At 47.8% G+C, this 21,899-nt stretch overlaps 6 protein-coding genes across 6 annotated transcripts; 1 reads left to right on the forward strand and 5 right to left on the reverse strand.

Annotated features, from left to right (window-relative positions):
* Positions 1-468: 468 nt before the first annotated feature.
* DEU56DRAFT_920124 (uncharacterized protein) lies at positions 469-1,154 on the reverse strand (the record flags this gene model as incomplete). The annotated part of the gene is made up of 2 exons (XM_041358391.1): positions 469-744; positions 804-1,154. The coding sequence occupies 2 exons, from the start codon at positions 1,152-1,154 to the stop codon at positions 469-471; spliced, it is 627 nt and encodes a 208-aa protein (XP_041200899.1).
* A 2,133-nt stretch (positions 1,155-3,287) lies between these two features.
* On the forward strand, positions 3,288-3,855 carry DEU56DRAFT_240849 (uncharacterized protein). The gene is made up of 2 exons (XM_041345249.1): positions 3,288-3,302; positions 3,380-3,855. The coding sequence occupies exon 2, from the start codon at positions 3,485-3,487 to the stop codon at positions 3,752-3,754; it is 270 nt and encodes an 89-aa protein (XP_041200900.1). The 5' UTR covers positions 3,288-3,302; positions 3,380-3,484; the 3' UTR covers positions 3,755-3,855.
* A 226-nt stretch (positions 3,856-4,081) lies between these two features.
* Positions 4,082-6,055, reverse strand: DEU56DRAFT_985399 (WD40-repeat-containing domain protein; the record flags this gene model as incomplete). The annotated part of the gene is made up of 6 exons (XM_041360067.1): positions 4,082-4,326; positions 4,382-4,528; positions 4,577-4,660; positions 4,713-4,910; positions 4,966-5,007; positions 5,060-6,055. 6 exons carry the CDS (start codon positions 6,053-6,055, stop codon positions 4,207-4,209), a joined length of 1,587 nt encoding a protein of 528 aa, XP_041200901.1. The 3' UTR covers positions 4,082-4,206.
* A 3,685-nt stretch (positions 6,056-9,740) lies between these two features.
* Positions 9,741-10,759, reverse strand: DEU56DRAFT_240924 (uncharacterized protein). The gene is made up of 6 exons (XM_041345250.1): positions 10,465-10,759; positions 10,371-10,412; positions 10,121-10,315; positions 9,999-10,067; positions 9,811-9,943; positions 9,741-9,756 (listed from the first exon to the last, which is right to left on the reverse strand). The coding sequence occupies exons 1-5, from the start codon at positions 10,525-10,527 to the stop codon at positions 9,857-9,859; spliced, it is 456 nt and encodes a 151-aa protein (XP_041200902.1). The 5' UTR covers positions 10,528-10,759; the 3' UTR covers positions 9,741-9,756; positions 9,811-9,856.
* A 2,500-nt stretch (positions 10,760-13,259) lies between these two features.
* On the reverse strand, positions 13,260-14,722 carry DEU56DRAFT_874462 (uncharacterized protein; the record flags this gene model as incomplete). Its single annotated transcript, XM_041355959.1, has 8 exons — positions 13,260-13,389; positions 13,435-13,580; positions 13,634-13,762; positions 13,821-13,953; positions 14,008-14,201; positions 14,264-14,372; positions 14,425-14,568; positions 14,628-14,722. 8 exons carry the CDS (start codon positions 14,720-14,722, stop codon positions 13,260-13,262), a joined length of 1,080 nt encoding a protein of 359 aa, XP_041200903.1.
* A 640-nt stretch (positions 14,723-15,362) lies between these two features.
* DEU56DRAFT_762275 (uncharacterized protein) lies at positions 15,363-16,347 on the reverse strand (the record flags this gene model as incomplete). Its single annotated transcript, XM_041350661.1, has 5 exons — positions 15,363-15,420; positions 15,468-15,655; positions 15,707-15,814; positions 15,847-16,187; positions 16,245-16,347. 5 exons carry the CDS (start codon positions 16,345-16,347, stop codon positions 15,363-15,365), a joined length of 798 nt encoding a protein of 265 aa, XP_041200904.1.
* Between the last annotated feature and the right edge of the window lie 5,552 nt (positions 16,348-21,899).

Raw genomic sequence — 21,899 nt, forward strand, 5'->3', positions numbered from 1 at the left:
GATTATTTAGGACACAGCGGGAGCGAAAAAAAAATGCCTTAGATTTGATAAAATCAGCCTTTGGGAGAGACTTGGCCTGTGATCACATTCCTTGAGGATGATGGGCCTGCGATGAACGTATCAATGAATCGTAGTCTGGCGGGCCATCCTATAGATCACGGTTCCCCTCTTTACATGGTGTCAGAGATCGCATTAGAATTCCTTGTGCTCGTACAATTTCGTTTCGTTCGCGAAATCATAAATTGTTCGTTCCGTGACAGATTGTTGTAATGATGTGGGGAAGGAGGAGGATGTAATATGTGACAAGTGAAAGTCGGTACAGGATGGGGATACGACATCGCAATGAAGTAATATATAATCCATAACAAATATCGCAGCTGTACAGTACAAATGATGAGATCATTTTAACCATTGAGAGGCCATGAAAGTGTTTGCGACGCCCGAAGCCGACTCGTCAATTAAGGAGGTTCAGGTAGCATCTGCATCACGCTGACGGGAGTGCGTGGAAGGTTCATGCAGCGCCTGGAAACGCCATTCCACAACACGAGAAGATACAGGATCTTGCGTGGATGTAGGCAACGGTGAAGTTCCCGGGGTCTTGGAGTTCAGCATAAGATTTAAGGCCTGCACAACGGTTTGGGTGGCCGGGACGGATCTGGAAATGCGCTGCCCGTTCACAGGCAGCGGGTCAGCCATAGAGCCTATCTTAACATTCAATGGCCCTTTTGGCCAGGTGACGATAGGCTGAGTCACAGACAGGTGTCAGTGGGATGGCGAGAGTCAAAGAAATAAATTAGACTCACATGGTCGGGGCAGTCTTCAAGGGAAAACTGGAGTTGTTCAATAATCCCCAGCACATCATCATCACCATCCTGCTTGCGGTTGCCCTGCTCAAAATAATCGTATCCCTGGATCTCGAATGGCACCTCGAATTCCACGGTAGATGGCCCGGCAGAATTATACGGGAGGACTAAGTCAGCAGTTGCCTGCACTTGCGCATGGGGTGCTCCAGTCGGAGTGTTCGCGGTCATCACAGGAGCTGGGCAAGCTTCCACTGCAGAATGGTGAGACGGTTCTGCATCCATATCCCCAGGAGGTGGGGCGGACATAACGATGACGTTCTGTGGCAACGAAAAGTGGTCCTGCTGGTCCATATTTGATTATCGGGCAAGAGTGAAATATCGTCAGTGGCGCCAGGCGATAGCCTATGGAAGGATCAGATGAGTGATATCAGATGAAGTAATTTTGCAGGAGTAACCTACAGTGCACAACTTAGATAGTGGAAAGGAAAAAGCGATGTATGTGAAAGAGGAGGAAAGGGAGATAAGTTGCGGTATTTATACTGTTGGAATCCTTGCGAAAAGTGGATGTGGCCTTTCGCTGTTGTGGATTACTTCCTTTTTTGTATGTTCCACACCTTGTTGATGCGCCCACCGACCTTCGGTTTTGTCAACAAACAATAGTACACTGCACAGACCACCGGGATATTCCTCCACACAGCTGTCACATAGGATGTTCAAGTAGGTCGAGAACAGTGCAATTATTTGTTTACAAAAATTAAATGCGACTCGCTGGATCTTTTTCAGAGTATATCCTTCGTGCATATGATTCTGACATTTTCTCCAGGTACTTCCGGCAGTCTTTGGCATTGAAAATATACTCAACGATCTAATTGACAAGATTTATCATGATAGACACACTGGACAGGAGATCACACCGATCAAAGGGTCCATCACTTCAACGGGTCCAAGTCACATAGCGTCTCTGGGCCACTCGGCACAGGTCGCAAGAGTCCACACGGACATCGAATGCGATCTCCGCGCCTTATAAACATGCAACACTATCACAGAACAGTGAGTCGCTGTGCTTGTGATAGGCAAATACAACAACTTACTGCCACAAGATCAGAACGTTCGTATCACATTCACATTAATTTACAGTACTCGGATTCGCAATCCAGAGAAGAGTCTTTGCCAGGTCTTGACTACCGAACAAAAGGATTCCCGTCGCAGGTAATTCAGGTGAATACCGAAAAGTTGGCGGTCTACATCTAACAATGCGTCCCAATCCAGTAAACGCACCGCCGTGACATTCTGCGCAAGCTCTCAGCATCCACAAGCGTAGGGTTGACTTCCTGTATTCGGTGGAACATGTCAAAGGACCACGCGAACAAGGTCAAGGTAAGAGACGTACCAAAGTCCAGCACGACGAGTAACTGTCTCATGAATTACCTCGCAGAGCAGATGTACTATCCTTTGCGGAAGGTAAGGCCGACGTTCACCTGTGAGATTTCGGTGAGTGCTGCTCATTCATTTGACATTTAGTGTGACCTCGAATGAATTTGTGTAGGAATCAATTGTCTGCCCACCGCGCGCTTTGGCCCTCCTACGACGGATCAAAGTGTCTTTATGTCCAAGAAGCACAATGAGCCAGACAACCACGGTGTAGAGGTCTGCGCAAGCCGCCGTTTTTCATTCCTTCATTGCGGTCAGGCCTGGCTTAGGGACACGAGGTAAAGTTTATTGACGCCCATAGGTTTACTGATTCCCGAGACATGGTTTTCTGTCATGGCCCAGACCCAAGCAGAAGGACCGTCGAAAGGACCAAACAAGTGCTGTGACCTAGGTCTGGTACAAGTGCAGGGCATAATGAGGAAGTTAAATTGGTGAGTAACGATTCAGACCAAAACGTCGTAAATTCTCCTCCAACATCCGAACGAAACAGAGTTTTCGCAGGAGAAGTCGAAACTGTGAGTGGAAATTATGCGAGATTTGGTTTCCTTACCGCGATTTCAGTCACCGCAGGATTTTGTGATGTATAGTGAGTCCGACAAAGGCTAGTTATTTTCTGAAGAAAACATGAGTTTCACTTTCGACGCCATGGTAACGAGCGAGTGTTGAGCGGGTGCATGCCTTGACCCTGTGTTTGACAGTATTTGGTACACTAGCGTTGAATTCTTTTCTCTCAAAGTTTGCTTCTGCAGCTGATGTATATATCGATATCGGTCCCTTCCCTGGATGTTTGTTTCCCGATTTCCATCGGTACTCGTAATACGCAGATACCCTCGCCCACATCTGCACCACAACAATTTCCCCATAACCTCCCGACGCGCATTCACCACGCCGCTACCACAACTCCATTATGTGCCCTAGGTCACGCCTCATGACATCTCAAATCTGGACCCATCTTGCCGCACCCCAACGATGACGATAACGCCCTGTGAGGCTGATGTGGAGAGCGAGTGGAGGTAAAGAGGGAGGGGACGGTGGATATGGGTCCGTCTGCTGGGTGGTGCATACATGGCGAGTGCTTCCCTTGTGCTTGCAACTGAAAGGCTGATTTTGCAGTACGGTTGTCAAACACGCGTGCTTCTGCACAGATTTGACCAAACCTTTCAGTTTCTCACTACGTCGCGTCTACATCCAAATCAGTCTCGTTTGGCGCAGGCCATAACTCAGGTGCGTTCAGATGTATTCATGTGAGGATGCGAGCGTTGATCGCCGTGACCTCATTTCAACTTACAATTTTCAGTCTCAATCTGCCCCACTACCTCCTGGTTTCCGGTCGTCTGCTTCTCCCACTACTGTCGCACTACCTATTAACCTGGCGGCCTCTTAGTCCGTGTCGTTCGTTACGGCCCGTTATCGATGTTTCTCTTGCACAGGGTAAAGAGCTACGCTCGGTCACCTTTTCTCGCAATCTACAGGAGCACGCATTCATGCTGAACATGGAAGCAACCGTTTGTGCTTTTTGAGTTGCCTGTAGATCACCTTCAAGGGCGTTCCCTGGTAGTTCAATTTTATTTCAATCGTCATCCCTTGCCGTGTCTTCCATGCTCAATACACCCGATGCATTACTTGTTGCTGTTCTATCAATGACTCGCGTCTCAGCACTTGACACGTTGATAACGTTGATGCCTGATCTACTCGATTCATCACATAGCAATAGTATCATCTCAGTTTAGCGAAGTTATTCCGCATGAGCAAATGCACAGTTCATTCGAATCCGCCAGAGAAGGAGGGGTGTAGCTACTGATTCGTTTGCTACAGTAGCATTTAGTCTGGAGTTCTTGCCACAAAATGGCGGGTCCAGAAATGAGATTACCAAGGACGAAAAAAGATGTAAGGATACAAATAACATACGTATCCACATTCATAGAACACTGAATGTGAGGAGTGACAGGTAATCTACACTACGCGGGGATGTCTAGCAACAGAAACAATACCGGTCGCTTCCATGCGTCCCCGTATTAAGTTCAGGGGGGACATAGTCTTCCTCACGAATATATTCATTGTCAGGGCCGGGAGCACCTGCTGCAGCGTTGCGCTGCGATTGAATGGATGAGACCTCGGTGACAGGAGTAAAAATGAACTAAACACACCAATTGACCCGGTGCGAGAGGGACGTCAACAATAGGCGGAAGTGCATGACCTGCACGAACAGGCCACCATGTTGATATATTGTGTAGACGGGTAGAGAAGGTAGTGGGTGTGGCGGCAGACGATCGAATGGTTGACAGTGGTCTAGGCTGAATAAAATGTGAGCCAAAAATGTGATAACAGTAGGGGAAACTCACGTTCTCGCTGGAATTGATATCCGAACGTCCCTGAGTTGCAGTGGGCCCTGAGAGAGAGTGGGGTAGGGGCAACGTAGCAGATAACTACATCGCTATTATCCAGTCAAATGAGAAAGGAGCAAAGAAGGGGACATACATCTAGAGGACCGCGAGGCTCAATATGATTGCGAACAGGAGGAATTGCGGCTGTGTGAGAAGAGAAGGGAAGAAGTTTGCGGAGGCGAAGTAAAATGGGTTGCTGTGGGTTGATTATAGGCGGAGGCCTCTGCACCATAGGTATGACGGGTATCGGTGGTCTGCGGGGCACTGTGGGAGGACGGCGAGGTGCGTCAGACTGCAATGATAACGATGGATGAGTAGTGTAATGAGTGAAAGAATGAGGCACGTACATTTAGAAGATCATTGAGGTTTGACGTTTTGCGTGCACTGGTCTGTAAGGGAATATCAGCACACGAGCAGTAGATGTGTTCGGGGAATGCGTACACGGGCCTGAGCAAGCACATCGCGTGGAATATCGCATATGCATATCTTGTGCTTGTACTCATCGTATGTCGCGGTCGTGTAAGCTATTTTGCGCGAGTCGGGTGAGAGGGCAAGGGTGAAAAGATCCTGAACATCGAGGGAAGCGAGGAGTTGGCGGGACTCGAAGGCCCAAAGATTGATGGTGTTGTTGGCTGAAGCGCTAGCAAGGAGAGTGTTGTCGGATGAAAGTGCTAGACCTGTAACAAGCCTGGTGTGCCCTTCGAAGGGAGTTCCGACTGTCTCCAACGTTAATGCGTTAAACTCGTAAATTGTCTTGGCATCAAGATCATCCGTGAAGTTGAATGCGGCCAAGATGGTTTTGTTGTTATTTGTCCAAAAAATTGGCGCAGTTATCATTCTCCCTCCACCAGGTTTCCCCATCCTCGCATCCAATTTCTGTTTTTGGATATCCCAGACCTCAAGGCACTTCCCCACCCATGAGTTGACTGCGAGCTTCTTCGAATCCATCGGGAATCGAACTGCGCCCACCCAATCAACGCTCTGGAATGGACCGGCCACGAGTTCGCCGGTCTCCAAGTTCCATATCCGCGCTGTAAAATCCCTTGACCCACTCGCCAGCAGCTTGCTGTCCGCGGATATATCAATGCATTCGATCATCGCTGAGTGGCCTTTGAATTCTTTCACAATCCCCATCTCAACCTCACAGGCTTTCAGCTCCGAATGATGATGATTTCCACTAGCGGTAACAACCCACCGACCATCCCTTGATACCGCCACTGCAGATACCTCGTTCTCGCAAACACCCCGCGCTTTCTCAAGCTCCTTACCCGCCTTCAGATCCCATTGCCGAGCGGTCTTGTCAAAAGATCCACTAATAATTCGCTGGCCATCAGGAAAGTAGGATATGGATCTAATCTCAAGCCCATGACCCTTCAAAGTCATTTTTGGTTTCAGAATCAATTTCGTGGCGGCTGCCTTCGTCGATGTGGAAGCCATGGCTGCGTCTCCGCGAGAGAAACTGTCAAGTAGTCAAATCCGGGAGGTACTCTCTGGATGCGTTTGGATGTACGGTGCGCTCTCTTCGTGTGCTGTAGGTCTGATGTTGGTCGTTTCGAAGATTCCCGCTGGAACACTTGCGAGAGCAGTGTGCCTCTAGTAGGTCTGATCGTTAGTTCAGCTACGCTGCGAGTTCAGATGAGAGTTACCAAGAGGATGAGAGAGGGAAGAATTCTGCAACGTGAGCACAGCAAGACGTGCTATTTCTTAAATTTACACAGGAACTTCGCTCTTGGGTGTGAATCCAAAAGCTAGAGCGTCAATCTCTTGTTTATTTCCCACACGCCAGTGTTGCTGTGTGCTTGTGGGACTCTGGCGCGTCCAGACGACCCGAAAAATGTTTTATATGCTGTAGCATTTCATCTTTCCTCGTTTTTACTCTTCATCATTGCAATGTCGTGTGGGGACAGCACAGAGATCACATCGCCTCGTCCAATACCCTCCCATCGTTTTTGGCGCACGTTAATCCAAGGTGTTCTCGCTTTCCCAGCACACCACGAACCTACATAACCTGTCACCATCGTCCATTTTTGCTTTGATCATGCCCTGATCACGCCGAGATCTTCAATGTTCCGAACGTTGAAAGTCTCTCTTACGCTGCGATTCAAACAGGAAGCGCCCAAACCTAAAATTCGAAAGTCGAAGGCGATGCAAATATAATCATGTAACGACCATCACATGAGACCCGCTCTCCCAGGCCATTGCTGCGAATCCTGATGTACGACTAGAGCATGCACACAGAGAGTATATTGATATGGCCAATAGAGCGCAGGCAGAACGCTCACTGCAGTATAATATCATCAGCTGGGTACTCGCCTCGTAGAATCAGCCTGGACTATTTGTTGTAAATTTTCAGATCTATTGACTACACAATCTCGCACAGCCAAGTCGTTGATATGTGGACGTAGTCAGACTCGAGGCGGCTCCATATTCGTTCTATACAGGACAACAAGTCAGAGACAAGCAAGGACAGTAAAAAGACATACATATCGTACATGCTAATTGTGATCGACTGCGACAAATCTCCACGTGTGCCACTTCTGACGCCATGGAGTTACCCTGGGTTCAACTGAGCGACGTCATGTAGCATGCGCTTCACTAATGCTTGGACAACAGGCTACCGGCGTCAGAACGACAGGTGTGCACGACCACTCCATTGTATTTCATGTGAGCTACGTACTAATCAGCAACACAAATACAGCATCAGATGGGGAAGTCGTATCGACAGCTCAATGCTATGAATTCCTGTCAACTCCTCAATGCTACGAGAGTGGTACCTGAGCATGCTGATCTGCGGGTTAAGTGGCGAGGGATGCATGATGCGGAATACACGTCCAGTAACTCAACTTGCAGCCTCAGAATGAGTGGGATATGTGACCGCCATACACGTCCAGTTGTTCAAGCATGGGCGTGAACTTGTTAGCTAAAATAGGATCCGTGGGCAGAGGAGTGGCTCTTGAGAGTTGCTTGAGAGTGCACAAGGAGGGGACTCAGGGGAGCCGAAATAAACATTGAACCGTGACGACGTGACATGATCTCGGCTATTTGTTGTTGTTTGGTATGCGCCCAAATCTTCACCCAATGACGTCCAATTGCAATCGTTCATGAAATAAATTCCTGCTCTGCAGATCCTAACTTGCCCAAGTCCGACACACATATACCGTCTCCCACCCCCACCCACCTACGTTCTGCCATCAACGTCGCCGTTCCCGCGCATTACTCACCACGCACAACACCGTTGCGTGCGTTGCCACGCTTTCTTTGGGCACGAATGTACTTTACATTTCGAATACTCAGCTGCCCTCACCACTTCTACTACCCAACTCCAACTTCACCATTTCAATGTAACCTCTCCGACAATAGATGGTGTGTCTCACTCCCACAGAGGTTCCGCCGCGTCTTGCTCAAGTCCGTGCAACACTGTAGACAAGAGCCGCGTACACGGAGTGGGACAAGGGAAGAGTGAAGTTTCTCGTGCACGGTGCGGGTTTGTAGTTGAAGGATGGGTAGGTAGGATGGGTAGGTTTCACCTCGATCAACATGATATATTATTGACCCCTTCAGGCAATACTCGCTGTGCCGTTGGCTTCCAGTGCTAAGCATCCGGTGAGTACCATGGAGTTTCAAAATGCAGACTGGCTTCACTCGTCTTTGGGATGTCCATAAAAACCACAGGATTAGAAGTCCAGCCTACATTCGACAGAGGTGACATCTTGAAGACTTGCGCTTCATCGAAGACGGTAGTGTCAGCAGAGCCGTTGGAGCTTCCGTCTCATCTCGACACCGTTACACACAGCGACCAATGATCACCGTCTTTGCTAATCTCATGATGACTCCCGAGTCACCTTTCCCATGCTGCATCCATCGCCTCACGAGCCAACAACACCAACAGCCTTTTCAAGCAGGAGTTCCAGGCCGCCCATGAACGCGCTTTCAGTCATATCTTCATATATTGTCTATCCACTCGTACAGTGCAAGGTGAGGTGCTGGGGCAGTGCCGTTCTGTAGTAAAATGACTGTGGCTACAAGTGACGACACCGTCTACTCACCGGAGCCTGGCTCGTTCCACTCAATACTGATCCATCGACCCCGACACAATTTTACCTGCATGTCACCATATCGCAGTCATATCATCTTCGACGTGATACATATAAGTATCAATACTATCACAGAACGGTGAGTCGTTGTGCTCATGATAGGCAGATACAACTTACTGCCACCAGATCAGAACATTCGCATTACATCCAAATTAATTTACGACACTTGGATTTTCCACTCAGAGAAGAGTCTCTGCCAGATCTTGCCTACCGAACACACTCAGCATCCGCAAGCGTGGGGTCAACTTCCTGTATTCAGTGGAATCTGAAATGCAATGAACCGCAAGGAAAAACAACATTGCAGTATGTTATATACCAACAAAAATAATCAGTTTCGCGTACATTGCACCTGCCTCCCTGCAATGTTTCTTCGTAAAATTTGAATGAGCACAGGAAATCTGTAATAGTAAGCTCGAAAGTGTACACTTCATGTAGCAAACAGCTTTCGAACATGGAAAACAACAGTCATGATTAGATGACGTTGATGACCAGTGATCATCGGCCCTATGATGAATATTCGGTGCAGAACGGCCAACAGAACCATACAGAGGACCTGCTCTACTAGCCAGGCGAAGATACTGGAGTTCGTGAGAGGACATCCCCATCGAACGTGAAACAAATCAATAAATACACCTCATGTCCATGGTCGTACATAGGATAACACATCCGAAGATCAACAATTCTGAGCGAAGGTACTCTAGAGACAAAAATGTGCATCGATGCGTGGACGTTTTCGAACTTACTACAGGGAGAGTTCAAATGGCAGTAATCAGATGTGAACGTGCGCTAAGTGCCACCGTGAGCACCACCATGGCTGCTATTCGCTGTATTGTCCTGGCGGGGTTTCTCGACACGCTCCAAGCGCCATCGAGGAGGCTTCCTCAGTCTGCCATGAGACCAACACGAATAATAGCAAAGGAACGCCTTGCACCAATGCACGTCCGGGAGCGAATCATTGTCAGATAACTCGATGTCCCGCTGCCCATACGGATATCGGGTGTCGTCTTCTTTTCTGTATTCTGGTAGTTTGGCAGCGGCTAGCCGCTGTAGGGAAAAAAATAAGCAAAAGGCACTGAGAGGTAAGAACATGTACGTTACAGTGAACTTCCGCCCAGCCGCGACATCAATAACTGGCGGCCCATTTCTATACCTTGGTATGGGGAAAGAAAGGTGCTACCGCATAAATAGCGCGACTCCGTTCGAGGGGGGGAGGCGAAGAACTTATTTCGAACTGGATACATATTCAGTCACACTGCAAGTTTCTTCCGAAAACATTGAGGACTGACACTTTCAATATGAGCTGTGGGCTGCACTAAGAGAGCGAAATTGGATGGTAGGGGCGATGTAGCAGAGAACTGAAGCACAAGCGTTGATTCAACTGCAAAAGGAGAAAGAAAAGGGGACGCACATCTAGAGGACCCCGAGTCTGATTGTTTTGAACGGCCAGAACTGCGTTTGCGCGAGAAGAGAAGGGAAGAAGTTTTCGGAGGCGAAGCAAAATGGGTTGATGAGGGTTGATTGCAGGCGGTGGTCTCTGCGACATAGGTATGGCATGTATTGGTGGTCTGTGGTGCACAGCAGGACGACGACGAGTTGCGTCAGACTGAAATGAAGGTGATGGATGAGCAGTGTGACGAGCAAACAAATGAGGTGCGTACTCTTAGTATATCAGTGATGGTTGACTTGTTTTGTGCACTGGTCTGTAAGAGAATGTTAGCATACGGATAGTAGATGTTTGCGAAGAATGCGTACACGGGCCTGAGCAAGGATGTCGGGTGGAATGTTGCATATATGGATTTCATAGTCAATGGGCATCAGGTAAGTATGCTGGGAGTCCCTGGATGTCACGTAAGCTAGTTGGCGCGAGTCGGGTGAGAGGACAAGGGCATGGGGACGTTGAACGTTGAAGGAAGCGAGGAGTTTGCGGGACCCGAAGGCCCAGAGCTTGACGGTGTTGTCGTCTGAAGAGCTGGCAAGGAAAGTGCAGTCGGATGAAGTGCTAGACCTCTGACAGCGTCGGTGTGACCTTCGAAGGGAGTTCCCACAGTCTCCAACGTCGATGCGTCGAAATGTACTTGTAACATTGGACGTTATCTAAAAATGTTTGATATGCTGTAGTGTTCGACGTTCTTCGTTGCAGTTTCGCTTTGGGCCCCAGCGGATGCATGAATCGTTTCTCATTAACATTGCACAGTGCCAACACGTAGACCACTTTTGCTCTGCGTCTCAGTCTCAATTGTTCTCTCATCAAAGGCTTTCTCACTTCCCTCAGCCTTACGCCCCTCGCCAATCCACAACCTATCAGCATCAACCATTTTTTTTCTTTTAGAAGGCTCTCGTCGCCTTTGAGTTCACAATGTTCCGAGCTTTGAATGTCTCTCAGATTGATAACTTATAATGAGATCAAATAACGACGCATCTATTCACAATCCGAACGGTCAAGAGCGATAAGAACATCGTCGTGTAACAACCGTCACCCGCAACCCGTTGTCCAAGGCCACTGCTGCGAATCCTGACGTACGTTGAGGGCACTATATTATGCTGATGGCAGAGATGTGGAGCCATACGGACATAATGTTATGACCACAGCACTGACACTAGCAGAACGCTCCGCCTGAATGCCATCGATTGAGCTCTCGGCTTGTGCGAGTGGGACTGATCCGGCACTGTTTCTCGTGGCATCGTAATGCTATCAACGAATCGATACATGTAGTCCCCTGCAATCGCTAATACTAGCGCAGTCCCTCAAGTACTCTCACAGAGAGGATGCAACTCCTGATTCGTTCTGCAAAGAGACTGGTCAGATATGGGTGAGTGCAATGAGACTGAACAGAGAAATATACAGTGTACAAGTTAATCGTGGTCAATGGCAACGGTTCTCTGAGCATGCTAGTTTCCGATGCCCTGTCGTCGACAGAGAGTTACTTGAGAGAATGTCTGCGTTGGGCTTTGTTAACGCCGGGGAGTTAAGTCATTTTCGTGTGTGTAGACGCTCACATTACACCTAAACTCGCTAGGGCCAGAACAACACGTGGCGCGACCACTTGGATTGACCTGCTTGTTAGCAACAAATCAACACAAGAAGGTGGATGAAAAGAGATAAAAGGGCACCGAATCAGAACTGTCACACTGTACACTGGATGGGGACGGTGGGCTGTGCATCAGCATCCCTTCAACTCACTGGTGCCAGAACGACGGCTTGAGACAGGCCTGATCACCAGGCTGTGTGCAAATGCGGGACAATTAACGCAGCACGTTCGAGAACCGCCAAATGAGAATGCCCTGAAAACACCCACAACCAGTCTGGTATCACAGTATCTCGCCCATTTGACCTATGGTATTGCTCACCTAAGATAGCAGCACTTATCAATAGCAAAACGACGAGGAAGCGAAGTAGGAACCGTAATTTGAGAATCGATTACTCGAGAGGGCGTCCGCATTGTGCACAGATATGCATCGTGGGCACTGGCGAGTTGAACCGCAAGCATTGTGGGGTGCTACGATTCAAAATACCAGTGACACCAGCCTCAGAACGAGCGGGGTACGTGAGCACCCTGATACACTGTCAATATCCCCCAACAGCTGGTCAACTATAGGCACGACTGGCATGTACTTGTCAGCGATGGCATTGGCGGGCAGAGAAGTATCGTGCAGATGCAGAAACAGCATAGTAACGCACGTAGGGAGGCGGATGAATTCCTCGTCACTTATTATGTACAGCGAGAGAGCGAGCATCGTGTAGTTGTGTTAGAAAACATTATTTGTTGTAGTTTGGTACCCAAGCGCTAGCATCAGACATCCAACCACGAAATTATATTAGTATATATAAGATTATAATAAACAAAATTGCCACAATAAGTGTAACAATGATAAGTCGTGTTGTGAAGTCTTACATGGGAGGATAGACAAGGCAGGAGTCACCATCTACGTAAGGATGAGATTAATTATCGAGTGTGATCAAAGGGATGTGGATTACCAATGTCCACCTAGCCTTGCAATTGTGACCATTTATAGACGGTAGTCCCTTCAATTATAATGTATGCTTGCCTTGACAGAGCGTACAAAGGTCACCATAAGGGCAGGGATTGCACAGGAGTATCTGCATGGCAAGGAATTTAACTTTTGCAATTTTGATGCTCCGTCAACTCTAGCATCTAAGTATGTAATGGAAGCGTGCTTTTATGAAAGGTACAAATGATGTCAGAATGTTACCAATTGGTATGTTCTTGCAAGTATTAGCTACGAACACACTTGTTGGACTCGTGACCAGCAAGGTAATAGCTAGTGAATTTGGAGAAAGAATCTCATCATGATATGTGCTAGTAAGTCTGTATCATCACAGACTATGTAGTCTATCATTGCATCATGACCGCCTTAATTGCCACTATGGGTAAAAACATACAAAAACGAGCAGAATTTATCACTAAGTCTTAGTTTGAAGGCCGGGTATAACCTTGGTGTCAGAAGATACTCTCTCACACAGGTTTTGGATCACTGAACGTGGATTGTATAGCACATGCAATAAACTATCTTGTGCCAACTTTGTGCTACACATCACCACTACTACTGTCAGGGACTGAAGCCTCTTTCATTTGGGCTCGCCTCTCTCGAATCCTCGCCAGCGCACTGTTCTTGACCGGGGGACGTTGAGCAGTTGAGTATGAAGGAAAGATTTGCCTAGAAAATATGAGCATCAGCAGAGCGGAAAAAATAATCAATCACCTGTTCCACCACACAGCAAGATCGTCTACCTCTTGTTTCTCGTCGGGATCTTCGAAGACGTCCAAAATGGAGTTGTAGAACCTTTCGGAATCTGTGACTGTGTCGGTACGCGAGAAAACAGGTGAGGAGGTGAGGGCGAACCGGACCTGGAAAGAAAGTTCACTTAGAAGAAATAAACAGATTTGAAATGTAGACGCACCTGAGTTGCAATGTATGCAATGGATGGTAGAGTAATTCGGGTCATCCCGTGAATACGAGCATTACCTGAACGAGTTGCCTTTGGTTCTCTGTCTACAGAGCTAGGGGACGTAAAGACATGTTTATATGCCTGTAGGTCTAGTTCAGCGCAAAGAAACCCGGAAGTGACACAAAAGTTTATATCTCACGCAAACTAACAGGGCACTTCGAAACAGACCATTCCACGGATCCTCAGGATCATAATGGTAGTCAGCATATAAGAACAACGGCCATTGGTCTCCGGTCACCATAATCTCGCCACTTCGTAGCTTAGCTTTTGTCCTGCATGGCGTCAGTATGTACGCCAAGTAAACAGACAAACAAGGTACCACGCACTCTGAGTGAGACCAGTCCAGGCCAGCAGGACAAAGTAACGCGCCTGTCCGTTCGTGATGAAAACCACGGTCAATTTTCACATTGCGAGCGAGAGGAGGAACCAGATTCTGTCCCTTGGGGGTAATCCAGTCAAGCACACCGCCTTTGAGGTGTTTGGTGTCATCACCTCTTGCTCCAGAGGCGCCCTTGGTGAGCTGAGGGGAATGTGAGGTACACAATTTACTTTAAAGAGGTAGGAAAACGGAATAGTACTTGCCAGTTCTGCAACTACGTCAACCTCATCATCTCCGCTATGGATCAAGCGCTCTTCCAGGCCAGCCACAGACTTGAGGAGCTCTTGAAAAACACGATGCTCACGCTGTTCCCTGTACATGCGATTAAATAGGCTGCATGTAACTCTGTAGAAAAGCAAAATACTCATTGGTGAAGTTTTCCTCTGGAATCTCGGCCAATTCTCCCATACGTAAGATTCCATTTGTGAGGAGGGCTTGGAAGTTGCAAAGAGCGTGCACTGTTCGCCCAAAATGACGTCCGTAGTGTACCAATGGATCGGCCGCACTCCTGTATCACGATTGCAAAGGTCAGCGGCAATGGCTTCCCGCAAATCTAAAGTCACCCACGGCCTTTTCCTGGGGCCGAGTTGAAGGGCATCAACAGGCTGTTTGCGACGTTGGCCGCAGGATTGCTGGTCGTCGAAGTCTGCCATAGCAGGCATAATGGTTGTGAGGCAGGATGAAAATCACTGGTATTTTCCACTATGACTCGGACAGTCAGATTTTAACCCTTCTGCTATGTTATTTGGTGTGGTTTGAGCGGGTGACTTGAATCTGTTTTGGGAATTCAAGCAGTAGCGGCTCGGAACTCGTTAGGAAACATTGTCGATGAGGTAACAATTGACTTGTCAATTACACACTTACTAAACAACAGACAGGTTTTTGAACTGTGGAGCCGCATTCGCGAGCGCGATGATAAGTACCAGATTTCAGCAGCAGTCGCAAGGCGTGACATCAAAGCTTACATATCCAAGGAGTTAGAAGGGTCGGATTTTCAGGACGGACAGTTTGCAGTCCTCGCTGAGAAAGCTGATGGACTTTTCGAGTGGGCGCGTGCGCGTGCGAGTACATCAAAGAGTCCCATACTGGATTATCTCCAAATGATTGCTACGAGGCCGTCGTGTCACGCGATCCTGCTGAAAGAAGCTTATTGTTGCACGAAAAGTTACTTGTTTGCTCAGGTTCATTGAGAGCGCCCTACCAAACACTAGCTACAAAATTCTACACCGCGACTTTGTGATACAGTATGTACAAAGATAAATCAAATCGTAACGTATTCTTTGTATTGATGCCTGAAAACATTCAATCATGCCTCCGAGTCGGGCCTCGTAGGCCGTTTGCTAACGCCAGCGCATTTCGGCTACAATGCATACATGAGACAGATTGAGTTAAAGTACATTTACTCACAGGTCAGCTAGCCAGCCACCTTCTCCGTCGCGGGTAGTGATCCAGTAATTCAACTCAACTCCTTCATTGTCAGTGCGCTGGCGGGCCATCGTGAGGAGATGTAATTGGTGGACGGCCTCGTGACGCACGTCCGCAGAGCGTAAAGTGCCAGGGTTGATAACAAAGCGACGCTTGAACTTCAATACATACTATAGAAAGGGGTCAGTGTCAAATACAAAGTCGTCGACAACAGCACGTACCATTGCACATATCACCGACATGAGTTGTGTCGGAATTTCTCGGTAGTCATTAGGGAACAGGTCCAGCAAGGTGCGTTCACCGCTGTTCTGGACCGTTCGCAATAGCCGCTGCGCCATTATGATCAATAGCGTCAACCTACGATACGGTTTCTGAAAACACTGAATGTCAGTTCCATCAGAAGATGATGTTCGAAAGAAAATGATAATACCCCTTGTGCGTCGCGGGTGAAGTTAATCGATGAGGCCACACTTTCATGGGACGTCAACCCAGTAAGGCCATTGATGTAAGCTGTAATCATATGGGGGGGCTGGCTTTGAAGATCGTAACCTCCGATGGAAGCCCTGTCTGAATGTTCGATGTAGGCAGCTGCGCTGGCTTCAAACTCTTTGACGAATGCCGTCCGCTCGCTTGTTACCAATTTGATAGCATTGTCGACGAGTTTCAAGTCTTTTCGTTGGCCGGTTTGACTACATTGGAGGCCTGATATAATGTGAGCAACTCGATATAGTGAACATTATTCATGTTCAACGTGCCTACCTTTCTCTGGTGGTTGACCATAACCCGTCGACATGGCAATCAACGTTGAATCTCCCGAATACATCGTGCCTTGTAAACGGTACTTTGTCTCCAAGCCGAACATGTTGCACGAATGTTTGCCCCAAGTTCTACCATCTGGAGGCACACCCACGCCGCGACGAAGTGCCTCTCGATGTAGTCTTGGGTGTAGTTAATGCCCCTACGGAACTGTTGGGGGTCACATAAGATATAGTGCCCCTCAACGATGTTCGGGCGTCGTTATGAACATCGGTTGTGGAATTAGGAGGTGAGCAAAAGTGCGGGCCCACCATATGTCGGTGGTGCAACTGCAGGGGGTTGGGACGATGGTGTGATTCCGGAGCTAGTGGGAGCCCAAAGCCCATACTAGTAGGAGGGGCAGGGGAGGGCGCTTTCAAATTGCTGATGTATCGTTGTCCATCCATATCCCTTCACTCAGCGAACTGATGGCCGACATGAATTCGTCGTCACCGAAATCCGCGCTGAAAGTCAAGGGGATTGTTGCGTCATCCGGTTTGGCAACCTTCTATCGAAAAAAGTGATCGTTGCATTTGTTGCAATATTAAACGTACCTGTACTGCTGGTAGCGGGACATTTTCTTCATCCGAATACATACAGACCTTTTTCCACCCATCCGGGACGACAAATCCGGTTGGCTACCAGGGAAAAACACAAGTGGAATTAACACCCTAATCACCCTTGACGGAAATACTTACCGACAGCGCAAGCTCATCATGTACTCTGTGAAGGACATTAATAGGAATTTTCGAATAGACTGGGATATGAATAAAAATACCACATATGTTGGACGGAAGACTCCAGTCTCCACGCCCGAAGTCTGTGTAATATCATCCCGTATATAGGCCACTTTGAAAAATGATTTTTTGACATCTTCGAAGTCAAATTGCTGGAATAGCGTGAGTCGGATAATATCATAGAAAATAGGAACTTACTGGATGGACAAAACCCATTCCGTGATATCCGAGATATAATTGTTTGAACTTGAAGGGGGTGTGTAGATGTAGCCAACTTTAAGGCGAGACTCGGAGGGACATGATAAGTCACTCAGATGGCGAATTGCGCTGTTGGACTGCATTTTCAGCCAGCTTTCTTAAAGTCAGTACTCGCGTCAAAGGATAGGTCCGTGAATCAGACACGTGTATGATCCAGGAGCCAGGACTCCTTGATAAGCGCTCACCAAATTGAATACATGGCTGACCCCGTTCGGTTTTTTTTGACGAAGTCGTGGACCAGGTGCTGGGAGTGATTACTGATTTGGATTACTGGCTCGAGATCGGTGTACAAATACGAATACTTGTCAGCTCCTGGACAGTGGAGACTATCTATCGCCGTTCCATTACCTCAAATGTTCTATAGAGTAGTGACATATAATGTTCGCCATCTCCTTAAAGCAAACTCCGGCATTGGCCAGCGGCTTAGCGCTTTAAATTTGAATAAGCGGCTAAGAATCCATAGACCTAGACGAACTCTCTTGATAGATGAAAAAAAATATTACATAATCGATGCCTGGATTACCGATTTATATTTGTAGCTCGAGATCCAGTGTCGTACTGTACAAAATATGAATAGATGAATCTTAAGTTGGATTTGTAGTTCAAATTGTGAATCTAAATGTACGCATACGAATACTGGTCGCAAATTTTCATGAATTGGCAGTTCGCTTATGATTGGATTAAAGACCCCCGTATGACCAGTAATTCTACAACAGACGACGTGGACAACAGGCATACAGTGCAATCTGATAGGTGTACCACCGTAGGTCCGTATTGCAACGTGTGTGAGCCTGTGTGAGCCGCTGTCGGAATAACCCGTAAATTTTACTTAAGTACTTCAATCGATTTTACTAGAGACTTGAGCAGTATAACAAAGACACAAGAACTTCCAATTTTCAGTGCCAATATGTCCTCCACACTCGGGCAGCATACTCTTGCACCAGGCACCCCCGCCTCAGCCTGACCGTCAAATCAATTCACATACTCTTTTGCCGAATCTTGTGGGTAATTCCCGAACATCCAACGTCTTGAATTGTGCTGCTTGGCGCAGCAACGTGTCACGATATGTCCTCAAGAGACATACCCCTCTCTACCTATCTCCCACGAAGCCGTGCAAGAATCGCAAACTGTGTGTGTCATTGTTAGATACTAGTATTAATCCCCAGTGACAATCAACTAGATGGAATCCTTATGCCTTCCCCCATACTGGGAGACACATCACGACAGTGATCTCACCATTGCTCTCATAAGCGCTCAACGCTTAGAGCGTCGGGCAGAGTGTCGACTTATCCGGAGACGTCTGAAACGTGTCATGATTGACAAAGAACTCTACGACCATATGGAACAACGGATGAGTCACAAACTTCGCAAAGCTGACTCTGGGGTTGGTATCTCCCGAGGTGCATTGCGCATGTCTGGCCGCGCACCTGCAGGCATGATATTGATGATGCGGATAGTGATGTATCGAGTGTGGTGCCTGATTCGGACATAGATGCATCTTCTTGACAGGACGGTGTCCCATCGGTCGCTGGTCAGGGTGTGTACCATAATTTTTTCACATTGACATGCTGTACACTTGTTGTCCATTTTTACCTTAGGCCTTTCCTACCCCTTCTTGAAGTACTCAGTTTTTGATATATATAATGTATATATGTCATTATTCACTGCGGAACGGCACAATTGTTTATGAGTATGTGCTACCTTTGTGATTGAGAATTGCGACAACCGATAGTACAGACTTGGTGCCATGACTATTTATCAGGTGCGCACATGTTAAAGAATGTAGCAGAACTAAACATCATCTGTAGTCAGATCAATGATCTCCATATCTCCTTTCTTCTCCTGTCCTATACAGTCATGGCGCTCAAACATGCGCCTCGTCATGATGAGCTCCGCAACAATTGCACCTTGTGAGGAAACAATGAAATTCGTCTTTCGTGAGACCAGGTCGGGTGAAGGAGTCTAGTTTCATAAGCCTCTCGAACGTTGTGTGAGTGTCATGTCCTTCGAAAGCTGTTGCCTTTCGATAACTTCCCGCCAGTTCGATGTCTACAAGTTGAAATAAGTATCAACTTGTTTAGTACCGCACACCGAGTCCTAGCTTGCTCATATACGCTTACCATTCCCATCAACAAACACAATTTCTTGTGGTCTGGCTTCGTTAGGACCTGTGTTATGAAGCGCGTTAGCTCAATGGTGCTACTGATGGTTGCCGCATCTTGACAGAGGTGTAGCTCACTTCGTCTTGAATAACTCTTGATGGGTAACCCGATCGAACTATGCAATTTCTCAATGAAAACTAATGAACAAATTTGTCAGGTAATCTTGAATAGGTCACGGCTGTCCAGCCTAGTAGGGGTGCCGGTGACTCACCAACATAACCACACTTGCTCAATGCACAACAGGCAACGTACTCTCCTGCATTTGGTCCCCGAGTCATCATGACTATTGCCGCCTCATAGTGGTCACTGGGATCGCTTTTATTCAAGAGCAAGCATAGGCAGCGTGGTCCTCGGAATTGGTGAGATCTGCGATATGCTACAAGGTCAGAAGGAGCAACGCGCTCTCCATCGTCCTTGACTGGCCTGGATCCATGCAAAAAGTGAGTAAGACGTCCAAGATATTCAACCCTTTGTATAAGTTGGCTAACGCACCAATACCACACACACAGTGTTTTTCCGGTCTCATCCAGTTCGAGCACAGCATTCATCCGGTTGCTGACTTGAACTGCAAGCCTCGTTCGCTGATGCTCTCGTTTAAGTTCTTCAGCTGCAATGCTGGAACGTACACGATCAGGAGCCATAATAGTATGCCGAGGTTCGACTTGTACAACTGCTTCGAGTCTCACTGTCCTCAGGGCTTTTATACTATTTCGTGTGTTTACTGCCAGTGCGTAGTTTTTACAAAATCCCGTATCTATTTCCTAATTGAAACATGTAGACTGTTTACATTCATGTTTCGAAGCTTTCCTGAACCCTAAGTGAGCGCTCTGGTTGGATTCACTTCCACAAACGTAAAACAACACGAAATGCTTGGCTGCCTCGGGCTGCAAGCAGCCTGAGACCGAGCACCTTATCAAACTGTCCCATAGTAACACAAACAGGTGACCGTGACGATATACTGCTGGCTTGATGTACACGGTTTCACTGACTTACAATGAATGACTCGCCTCCATCCTCAGAAGCATCTTATGCAACCCCGAGAGGATTTTCAACTATCTGCCCTTGTGGACGAAGCTTTGGTCAGTTAACGCATATGCGAACCATCAACGGACCTGTAAAAAAGAGGAAGAAACGCCTTTCCAGTGCACTTGCCAAGGCGAAAGAGGTGTGGACTATAAGAAAAAAGCCATGCCTTGAAGGCCAACCTAACATGACAGCCGGGCTCATTTCCCCTTCAACTTGGACGTCGCATAGGCCAGGAGACAGCGAGGCAAGCCAGGGGCTGGATCATAAGTTTGCAAGCTCAGAACTCAGTTCTGAGGAGGCTACTGTCGGCGGAGTAGAGCGTAATCTAGGGTCGGGACCAGGAAATGAAAATGAAAATGATGTGAGTGTTATTGGGAAAGTTATAGCCTTGCTTTTCACCGAGATCGAAACCTAGGATGGGTTCAATCCTGCAGAATCTTCGCATGCGGTTGATGATGGACGGTCGCTGGCTGAGCGTCGCCCAAGACGCCTTGATCGCCGTCTGCCTGCGCGGTTTCGAGATATTCTTCCTCAACCCCCGCCCATGGCCGAGCTAGCCCTGCCGCCAGCGGCAGATATCCCGCCCACTTCGGATGCAAGTGCACTGCCGTCCCGCACACTTCGCTTCTTCCGCACACTTCCTAACGTATTCGGACTTTTGCGTCAGTACTACAGCAATGGTCTGCTAACGCACGACCCAGAAGAGATTACAACTCTGGAGAACCTCACTCTGACGCACTCAGACCAAGAATGTCCGGATCCCGTTATGCCCGCTCCTGTAATGCAGCATGACAACTTGGAAGCCCCAGACACCTTCTATCCGTATCCAAACAAGTCCTCATTTCTCCTTGGCGATTGGTTTTGGAACGGGGGTATCCAGAAGTCGCAAAAGAGCTTCACGGAACTCTTACGGATCATCGGCGATCCTGAGTTTCAGCCTGAAGATATCCGTACCACGCGCTGGAACTTCATCAACCGTCAGCTTGGATCTACTGTGGAAGATGCAGAAGGGCGTACACCCTTTGAGGATGCTGGATGGAAGACGAATTCAATCAAGATTAAAATACCTGTTCACAATCGTGCGGATGGTTCAGGCGTTCATGACTACCTCACCACAGAATTTTATCATCGATCGCTGGTATCCGTCATCAAGGAAAAGCTTGGGAACGAAAAGCATGACCAACTCTTCCACTATCAGCCCTACGAATTGCTTTGGAATGGCGGACGATCTGAGACACCCATTCGTGTTCATGGAGAACTCTATACTTCCGACGCCTTCATCCAGGCACACCGTGAACTTCAGGAATCGCCACCAGAACCTGGGTGCACCCTAGAGCGTGTGGTTGTCGCCCTCATGTTTTGGTCCGACTCAACTCACCTAGCTTCCTTCGGCAATTCAAAACTCTGGCCCTGCTATATGTTTTTTGGGAACGAGT

Source organism: Suillus clintonianus (assembly GCF_016758775.1).
Source record: "Suillus clintonianus strain FC179 chromosome Unknown DEU56scaffold_201, whole genome shotgun sequence".
NCBI lineage: Eukaryota > Fungi > Basidiomycota > Agaricomycetes > Boletales > Suillaceae > Suillus > Suillus clintonianus.

Excerpts from the sequence above, each read along its gene's own strand:
- DEU56DRAFT_240849 (XM_041345249.1), top strand. The coding sequence starts at position 3,485 with ATGCGAGCGTTGATCGCCGTGACCTCATTTCAACTTACAATTTTCAGT.
- DEU56DRAFT_240924 (XM_041345250.1), bottom strand. The coding sequence starts at position 10,527 with ATGCCCATTGACTATGAAATCCATATATGCAACATTCCACCCGACATC. Across the intron at positions 10,413-10,464 it reads ACATCCTTGCTCAGGCCCGT|ACCAGTGCACAAAACAAGTC; the intron begins GTACGCATTCTT and ends ATTCTCTTACAG. Across the intron at positions 9,944-9,998 it reads CCACAGCTCATATTGAAAGT|TTCGAAATAAGTTCTTCGCC; the intron begins GTCAGTCCTCAA and ends ATATGTATCCAG.